This window comes from Aethina tumida, chromosome 7 (genome assembly GCF_024364675.1).
Source record: "Aethina tumida isolate Nest 87 chromosome 7, icAetTumi1.1, whole genome shotgun sequence".
Classification (NCBI taxonomy): domain Eukaryota; kingdom Metazoa; phylum Arthropoda; class Insecta; order Coleoptera; family Nitidulidae; genus Aethina; species Aethina tumida.
In genome coordinates, this window is record NC_065441.1 from 1,421,657 (window position 1) to 1,431,958 (window position 10,302).

Genomic DNA, 10,302 nt, shown 5'->3' on the forward strand with positions numbered 1-10,302 from the left:
TATCTATTTACCAGATTTATAACTGCTTCGCATAAATTTTCAATGGTGAATTTTGTATTGACTATTAATTATTATGTAATTTGGTAATTGACTATTAATATTGTATTGAAAATCAACAAACGTATATTACTTTGATTTTTTTAAGTGATTAAAATTAACTGGTTAGTACTAAATAGTTGATTAATCATGTTTTTAATATATATTTACCAAATGGTGACAATTATTGATAGATCAATTAAACAATATAAACTGAACTGTCATTCAAAATACAATTGATGAATTTGTATATATAAAAAAAGAAAAAAAGGTAAAAACTGTATCATATATTTCTTATAAAAAAAGTACATATATTTATTTATTACATAGTTATATTATATTTCGACTAACTAATTTAAATATGTTGGAATACAAATTAATTTTAAAGGATGGAAAAGGGTTTTAATTGATGAATTTGTATGTATAAAAAAAATAAGATGAAAATTATATTATATATTTCTTATAAAAAATAGTATATATATTTATTTATTACATAGTTATATTATGCTTTGACTAATTAATTTAAATATCTTGGAATTCAAAATAATTTTAATGAATGGAAAAGTGTTTTAATTGATGAATTTGTATATATAAAAAAAGAAAAAAAGGTAAAAACTGTATTATATATTTCTCATAAAAAATAGTACGTATATTTATTTATTACATAGTTATATTATACTTTGACTAACTAATTTAAATATGTTGGAATATAAAATAATTTTAAAGGATGGAAAAGCGTTTTAATTGATGAATTTGTATATATTAAAAAAAGAAAAAAAGGTAAAAACTGTATTATATGTTTATCATAAAAAATAGTAAATATATATTTTTTTATTAGACAGTTAAATTATACTTTGTCTCACTAATTGAAATATGTTGGAATACAAAATAATTTTAAAGGATGGAAAAGAGTTTTAATTGATGAATTTCTACATATAAAAAAGAAAAAATATAAAAATTGTATTATATATTTCTCATAAAAAATAGTACGTATATTTATTTATTATATAGTTATATTATACTATGACTAACTAATTTAAATATGTTGGAATACAAAATAATTTTAAAGGATGGAAAAGGGTTTTAATTGATGAATTTGTATATATAGAAAAAGAAAAAAAGGTAAAAACTGTATTATATATTTCTCATAAAAAATAGTACGTATATTTATTTATTACATAGTTATATTATACTTTGACTAACTAATTTAAATATGTTGAAATACAAAATAATTTTAAAGGATGGAAAAGGGTTTTAATTGATGAATTTGTATATATAAAAAAGAAAAAAGATAAAAATTGTATTATATATTTCTTATAAAAAATAGTACGTATATTTATTTATTACATAGTTATATTATACTTTGACTAACTAATTTAAATATGTTGGAATACAAAATAATTTTAAAGGATGGAAAAGCGTCTTAATTGATGAATCTGTATGTATAAAAAAAGGTAACATAGTTATATTATACTTGTTTTATTTTAATTAAACTATTTCTTATACAACTTGCCAGAAGATTGTTTTCTGTTGTTTGTAGTAAATTTATTGACAATTATATAATATAAGTTACAACAATTACCTATTATTTAGTAAGTAATTATAGGATTAAACAAATGTGAAACAAATATAAATACAAATAATAAACAAGTAAATATAATAAATATTTGTAAATTAATATATTAGTGTATTAATATTAAATATTAAAGTCTATTACATTATTTCCCACAAGATACTTACATATGTAATCTTTAAATGATTTGATATTTTTTATCTGCTATAACACTATTTAAGTCAGTGGTAGATGTGTGAATTTGTGATTGTAAAACATGTAGATAGTGCTGCAATATTCTAAAATATAAAATAGTTAATGGGTTTCATATACTTTACATATGTAATTAATATTAGTCAAGAATATCATTTCTTCAATTTTTCCTGAATTAAATTTTGATTCTCAATTTTTTTTCTATTTAAACAAATCTATAGGGTCAGATTTTTCAATCTGTTTTAATTATTCTATTTTAATTAATAAAACATGAAATCGTAAAATTGAACTGGTACCTATTCCAGATGTTTAATAATGTATGTATTAAGTATATCTTTTTTTAAATATCCTTTATCTTTTTTTACTGATAATTCATCAGGCAAATTTTGCTTATTTCTTACTTATCTTTCAATATTCAAAGATTTAAAATCTGCATTGAGAAAGCTTTTTTGAAGTTGATGAAGTTGCTTATACGATTACAAACCACATTTCGTAAAACTTTATATTTATTGTTATTATTAAACATTATTTACCGTCTAATAATCAAATACATTAAAAATAAACGATGTGATGGTGGAGATACCAATGTTTACCTCGACACTAAAGTTTTTCTAATACATGAATTTAAGTAATCCCTTAATCTATAGATACATTTTATTATTACAACAAAGTATTAAATTTGTGAAAGGTTAACATGCTATTAACTCCAATTTTGCCCAAAGTGGAGTTACGATTATTTACCTCTACGGTATTGAAATATATAATAAGAAATTTTTAATGTTGGATGTTCATGAATGAAAGAAAGAGAAACTTAATTTTTTGCAGAATCGTTAAGAGAATTAAAAGACCTAGGGTACTATGGAAGTTTTTGAGGTTAAAATGGCTACACAATTTAAAGTTAAAAACTTTTAACAGGCCGTAACAACTAGATTTTATCGGCTGAAAAAAAAAAACGTGTAAATTGACAAAAAAAACTATATCTATATTATACATTAACAATTTAAATAGTTAAAACATTTAAGAACACTAATTTCAGCGTACACGTTGATCAGTTTACAATTCAGGATCAATTCCCATCTCCGGCCTTTTTCTGTAAATCGGTGGTTTGCACAGATCGTTATCTACATCACGAAGCCCTCTGTTTACAACCACAATAAATCGTAATTTAAAAGTACATTAATATTAAATGATAAAAATAGAGATATCATTAATTATTACACTGTTAAAATGGTTACGCGGCCGTTTTTATTTATGTAGTGCGATAAAAAAATACAACTATGTTAGGAATGCTTCAGCGGATTGATTCGAATCGTGGCAACTTATTAATATTTATAGAATCCGTGTGCTGTTCATTAGCGGGGAATTATCGCAGTCGGGAGTCCGGAGTAACAAGAAAAATGCAGATGTAACTATTTCCACCGTATGATTCCTCTTCGAATAAAACGCTATTGTTAATACCAGAAAAAACATTTTATTTATAGTCATACAATATATTTTTACTTGTGCAAAATTCCTTTTATGTGTTCGACGATGTGTTTGGCCGAAAGTCCGTAGTAGTCCAGAACTTCTGCGGGTGTTCCGGATCTTGGTACCCTCGGAATGGCGTGTTGTTTCAAATAAATGTCTCTTTCTTCGGCGATTGCTCCCAGGACGGCTTCTCCGATACCTCCTTCGTAGTAGTGGTCTTCAACTACCAAGATTCTGCCTCCGGTTTCTCTGGCGTTCTTGATGATGCCGTATTTGTCGATTGGTTTGATGGTGAACAGATCCAGTACTCTCACGCAAATTCCCGATTGGGCCAGAATGTCGGCGGCCTTCAGGGATTCCTGCAGAGTGATTCCTCCTCCAATCACCAACGCTTGATCGTTGTTGGAATACCTCAGGACTGTAGCCTTACCGATCTGTAATTTAATTAAATAATCAATGCAAACCCTAAAATAATGGTTTCGTTTCGTACTTGGAAGGGGTGGTCGTTGGGGTAAACGACGGTAGTGGCAGGTCGGTTGGTTCTAATAAAAGTGATTCCTTTGGTGTTGGCAGCAAGTTCAACAGCACGTTCCGCGGAGACGGCATCGGCAGGGTAGAAAACAGTACTGCCAGGGATGGATCTGAACATTGCGATGTCTTCGAGGGCCATTTGGCTGGCACCATCTTCACCGATTGATACACCACAGTGAGAACCGCAGAAGTTGACGTTGGATTGTGAGATTGCTCCCATACGAATCTAAATTATTAAACAGTTAAATTGGGGGTTAGTTAACAAATAATTAATATTTACTTGGTCGAAAGCTCTGGTCAAGAAGGCGGCGAATGTGGAACAGAAAACGACGCTCCTGTCTCTGCAGGCTAAACCGATACCAGTTCCGGCCAAACTTTGTTCGGCAATGAAGCATTCGATGTACCTCTTAGGGTCGTATTTCTTCAGCTGCTCTGAGAAGGTTGAATTTTTCATGTCACCATCCAAAGCAACAACGTGTGGGTTGGTTTTGGCCAACTTCACCAACGCCGTTCCGTACACGTTTCTGGTAGCGATGGAATCGCCTTGTTTATAATTGGGGGGACTCTCAAGTCTGATGTTGGAGATGTTGTTTGGTGGTACTGTTTGAGTTGGAGGTCTGATTGTGAACTTGAGTTGACCTTTAGTTTTGATCAATGATTTCAAGTGTTGGACGACTCTTTCGCTGTGGGCGCCCAAAGGTTTGCCGTGCCAGTTTTCCAAGTCTTCGATTCCTGGGAAATCTCTTCCTTTGAAAGTCTTGGCGATGAGGACTGTCGGTTGGTTTTTAACAGTGGCAGCTACGTCGAAACTTTGTACTAAGTCTTGGACGTTGTGGCCATCTACGATTATGGAGTTCCATCCGAAAGCATCGAAACGCCTTTTGTACAATTCCAAATCGTGACCCACAATGGAAGGTTCAGATTGTCCCAAACGGTTGGCATCAACAATCAACACCAAGTTATCCAATTTGTAATAGCTGGCGAACTGGATGGATTCCCAAATGGAACCTTCGGCGCTCTCACCGTCACCAATGATGCAGTAAACGCGGTAATCGGCTTTATCGAAGTATTTTCCTTGGTAAGCCATACCACCGGCAATGGCCAAACCTTGTCCCAGAGAACCGGTTCCTACATCTATGAAGCTGAGCCTGGGAGTGGGATGACCTTCGAGGTCTGATCCCAATTGACGCAACCTCTTCAGTTCATTGGCTGGGATCAAACCAGCTTCAACCCAGGCACCGTAAAGAGCGGGGGCGGCGTGACCTTTGGAAAGCACCAAACGATCTGCTGAGGGGTCTTTGGGGGCGGATACTTTGTATCTCATTGTGTTGAAGAAGAGTACCGAAAGGATTTCTGCGATTGAAGATGATGTTGTGGGATGTCTGGAAAAAAACCGGATTATTATCGTAAAATTGTTGTAAAATTAGTAAGCGTTGAAAAGAATTGTTTGTAATGGATTTTGTTATCTATTTTTAAAGGTTTTGTTTATTTTGAATTTTGTTACTTAATATTTATGAACGTCCGGCCATTAAGATAAACGTTTGCATCATATTGTGTTTTGATTTTTTTTTTTTAATAGTACTTGTTCAGATAAACATGCTGTTTTTGGTGATCATTAAATATTTAAAATTAATAAATTGTTTTATCAGATAAATTGATAAGAGTTCAGTCAATGATTCTACAATAATATTATTTTTGTCCGAGATAGACTATTACACAACATTTGACATCTAAATGTTTTTGAAAGTGGGAATGATAATTGTAGGTCGGATTTAGCACTCTTATAGTTTGTGACTATTTTTTATAGTTTAATTTAATGATAAAAGATTAATTTAATTAGATTTTGTTATCATTGAATTTTTAAGATTACAGGAAAAATGTAATTATAATTAAATATTAGTATAATTTTGACGAAGCAAAGTTTTATAAACTAGCAATTGATATTTACATATTAATTGGATATTTAAAATATTTTACTTAAATTTCTTATAGTGTGTAATTATTTATTGATTATTTATAAATAACTGTTAAATATTATACAGCTACTAACCTATCTTAATTATTAATATATTAACTATGCTTTTTAATAAATATTACAGTAATAATAAATACATATAGTATTTTATTTTTTACTTTTTATAGTGTGTAATTAAGTATTACCTAATTGAACAACTACTAACCTATCTTAATAATTTATATTAATCACGTGAGATTATCAATTTTATATTTAACTAAATGTTTAGTATTTCTAAAGTCTTGTAGTTACTTACAGCTACAGTAACTGCTAATTAATTAAATAACAACTAACCTATCTTAATAATTAATATATTAACTATGATACTTAGTAAATTTTGTAAGATAATTTATAAATTTGGTGGTTTATGACTAGAAAAAAATATAAAATATTGAGATATACCCGGAGTTTGCGGCGGCGGTTGATTCCACGCTGTGTATCCTGATGCGTGTGGCCAAATCGGCCAAAGTTTGGTAATCGGTAACAGGTCCGGGCATCTTGGCGGTCACTTTCAGTCTCTCGCACACACGAAACACTGAACTGCTCTGTCATTTCGTTCGTGTTTATATTCAAATCGTGTGCGTTATCAACGAATGCCTCGAATGATTTACAAAAGTTGCTATATCAATCGTGTGGGGTTATCAATTTAATATTTATGTACGTTGATGGAAATATACCTCGAAATTATTACCGTAATATGTTTTTTTGGGTGTTTTCGGACGACATTTATGAAACTTTTAGTTTGGTCGCACACAATTAGTTTGTCGATAATTTAATTAAAACCGATGAAGTTCGAGTATAATTAAATTACTATTAATTGTTTTATCGGACAATTTAAACTATATATGCAACAACGTGCAATTAAATAATTATAATGATATAATTATAATTATTGCAACCTTTCATTTAGCCTATCAAACAAACTAATAAAAATTGATGTCGATTAATCATCGGTGTAAAAATGATAATCGTGCGTTGTTAAAAGTATTGTCAGTTGTGTATTGTGTTTAACCATTTTTCATGTAAAAAAAAGGTCGAGGGTTTATTGTTCGAGATTGACAGAGTGACCGAAATGTTCAGGCTATGCGGTACTATCAATTTTTCACACTTTCATTATTTCACACCTCGATTATCGGAAATTCCCGTTCGATTTGGCTTATTATCAATTATTGGGTCAGTCGGTTTCAACAACCCTCACAACAAATACCACATTCTAATATTAATAATTAATAATAATAATTTTCATGCGTTTCGTGGTGATGAGAAATGCAAATAAATTTCTGGTTGATGAAAAATCCAATCTATAATAAACATTACTCACACAACCTATCTTTGGAACGATCTATATTAAAATATTATACGATAATACATGTAATTAATTGAATTATATAAGGATGTATATTCATAAAGCAGATCCTATTAAAAACTGACACCGTCTTAACTTTTATAGAAAAAACCTGCATTATCTTGATTTTTGCATAAAATACACTACATAAGAATAGGAAGCAATTTTTTTTCTAAATTATTTTAATTATTGTGTTCACAGGAACGAGCCAAACGCTGAAGGAAAACGGTGAGTGACTAATTAAGTAAAATTTTTACCTATTATTAATAAGATTCGTTAATAAGGTTTATTTATAATTGCTCATGGAGGATTATTATAAATTCAATCCATAAATTTTAAGAGTCAAAACATATGTCCCAAAGTGCACCCCATCCAAATTGTAACCATTCAATTGTTATTTCTTCAATTATGTATTAAATAAATGGATTTTGAAGCAAGGAGTAATAAGACCAGAAATTTGAGACTAGATTAGCTAAGAGAATTGGTTTGATACTTTTATAATGATTTTTTACTTAAGCAAGTACTTTGATAAAAGAGTTACCAAAAGCATATTGTGATGTGATGTTGAATGTGATGATAGAGCAGTATTATTTCAATGTTTCTTGTAAGTCTTCTTCCATGTGGAAATTCTGGCCTTTAAAAAAATTTGAAAAACAAAAGAGCAAACAAGATGAGAAATTTAGAATTTCTGAATATAAAGGATATTCATATTTTTATAAGATCTGAGGCCTAATTATAGTCACAATTTCACATAATTGATTTTTCTAGAGTAATTTTGAATTATTGTAATTTGAAGAGGTGTTGCATTTTAAGACCTTTTTTATATTATTCCATTTATTTTACATAAAATTATCAGAAATAAAGAAAAATAATTTAGAATTAATAATCTTTGTTGTGTAACGAGGGAGAATCAGTGGAAAAAATATGAAGACATCGATGGGGTTGTAAAAGAATTACTGTTTCGAATATTTACGAGAGATTCGAGCTTAATTTCTGCTCATACATTTTTTGTGTTTCTTCTTCTAGGTGGATTTTCTGGCCCCCAATAAAAAATCTCTAAAAAACAAAAGGTGTATTTAAGGTAGTCTAATAAGTGAAACTAGAAATTTTGTTAATTTGTCGTTTTGGTTCTTTTACTATTTTCTCGACAATGAACATTTATATAAAAATATGCAAGAGTGTAAAATTTTAGAATGTTTCATAGCAAACAAGAGGAGAAATTTAGAATTTTCTTTCTTTCATAATTTAAGAAGATCTGAGCCCTTATTGTAGTCATAATTTCAAATAATTTAAGACATTTTATATTTTATTCCATATATCTTAGATAAAATTATCAGTATAAAAGAAAAATAATTCGGAATTAACAACTTTTGTTGTGTAACGAGAGAGAAGCAGAGGAAAAAATATGAAAACATCGATGGGGTTGTAAAAGAATCACTGTTTAGAACCTATTTAGAATATTTACGAGAGAGATTCGAGTTATAGAAGCAGCGAGAGAAAGGCAGCAAAAGATCGGCTATTATAAAAATGCCCCCATAAAAACTGATTAGAATTTCGCCCCCTGCCAAATTGCTATTCAAATGTGTGACGCTATTGGCAAGCGATTTGTTCTTGTGTCGTTCGCGGTAACAAGATTGCGGGAGCTTAAGTAGTGCGCTGTTGCCGAAGAAAAATGTTTGTTTTATTTAAATTTGAGTGCAGACCGAACGAACATTATATTCAAATTATACGCCGCAGTCTCGGAACGACAGAGATAAAATATCCGGTTCGAGAACTAAAACGCAGACCTAATATGTGTGTGTGTAAGCAGATTTTTGCCCTCGGGGGGAAATTTCAAATCGGCGACTTTCGTGGTCGCAGATCGATGCAAATAAATTTCTATTTTTTAATTGAACCACGATTCGAAATTACCAATGCAAATTACGAATCGTTTGATCTGTGCGAATTGATGTGTTTGTGCGTACGTTTCCGAAGGCCGATAATTATTTAAGCAAAAGACACACGTGCTGACGGCTCCCGAACTGGATTAGTATGCAAACGAATGCAAAAGTAATAAAAACATAATCTAAATTTGGTTTTCGGGTCGGTTATTCAAATGAGGATACGTCGAAGATGTTTCAGCACCAATTTGGGCGTCGCGACGCCGGACACATTTCGTATTTACTCACTTCAGTCCATCAGGGATGCTCCTAAAACTGCTCTTTAATTGTTTACTTATAAATAAATTGTTAATAGTAAATGTCTAATAAATTATTCATATTCATCGATTTCCTTATTAAAATTATTAAATTCTAATGTACCATCGATATTTAAATTAAAAAACGAGGATTTATTAACCTATAAAGGTAATTAAGAAAAGTGTAAATTGTATTCAGGATTAAGTATCGCCTGGGATCGTCCTGCACGTTGATAATCGTCCGAAGTCGCGGCATCGTATTCGACACAACTCGATTTTAATTACATTTTCTTTAATTAATATGCTAATAATTTTGCATAGTAATTATTGAGAGCAATCTAGCACGAGTGGCTGTCGCTTTGATGTGTCGTCTGTCTCGATATTCGTTCCTGCAACATGATTCACGACTCCAATATCAAAACCTCAACGTCTATATCCTATTTTGTTTAACTGAAGTATTGAAAATGTGGTTTGTAGGCGCCTAACGTTAAAATCTATTAAAAATATGTTTTCCTGGTGTCCTATGTATAAAAATTATTATTAAGATTTAATTAAATTAATATAAATATTTAATACAGATATAATAAAAATATGTCTAATTGGCGCCCAACTTAAATATTCAATCTAAGATTTTATCCACATTTATATTGACGTATTTATTTTTAAGAGTGCATTGGATTAAAATATTTTAACAATACATGTAAATAAATTCCGCGAATTAAAAAATACATATTATGTTTTAGTGATGCTTAATATGTTAAAATAAGTTAATTGATGTTCTAAAATAAATTTAAACATTTAAAATATATTATTTATAATTATTGATTTGAGGTCTGAGATCTTTAAATATGTTATAATTTCGTATATTCATAAAATAAAATGTTTTTGTAATTTTTGGCGCCCAACAAATTTAATACTTACGTATTCAAAAAGTGCTTTTTTGGCGCCCAACGTTAAAATTGTGTTTT

The 10,302-nt window shown here is 29.9% G+C and overlaps 1 protein-coding gene across 1 annotated transcript; it reads right to left on the reverse strand.

Annotated features, from left to right (window-relative positions):
- Positions 1-3,289: 3,289 nt before the first annotated feature.
- Positions 3,290-6,348, reverse strand: LOC109604491 (transketolase-like protein 2). The gene is made up of 4 exons (XM_049969791.1): positions 6,216-6,348; positions 4,080-5,181; positions 3,759-4,025; positions 3,290-3,702 (listed from the first exon to the last, which is right to left on the reverse strand). Exons 1-4 carry the CDS (start codon positions 6,308-6,310, stop codon positions 3,298-3,300), a joined length of 1,869 nt encoding a protein of 622 aa, XP_049825748.1. The 5' UTR covers positions 6,311-6,348; the 3' UTR covers positions 3,290-3,297.
- Positions 6,349-10,302: the final 3,954 nt, after the last annotated feature.

Excerpts from the sequence above, each read along its gene's own strand:
- LOC109604491 (XM_049969791.1), bottom strand. The coding sequence starts at position 6,310 with ATGCCCGGACCTGTTACCGATTACCAAACTTTGGCCGATTTGGCCACA. Across the intron at positions 4,026-4,079 it reads TGACCAGAGCTTTCGACCAA|ATTCGTATGGGAGCAATCTC; the intron begins GTAAATATTAAT and ends TTAATAATTTAG. Across the intron at positions 3,703-3,758 it reads CCAACGACCACCCCTTCCAA|ATCGGTAAGGCTACAGTCCT; the intron begins GTACGAAACGAA and ends ATTAAATTACAG.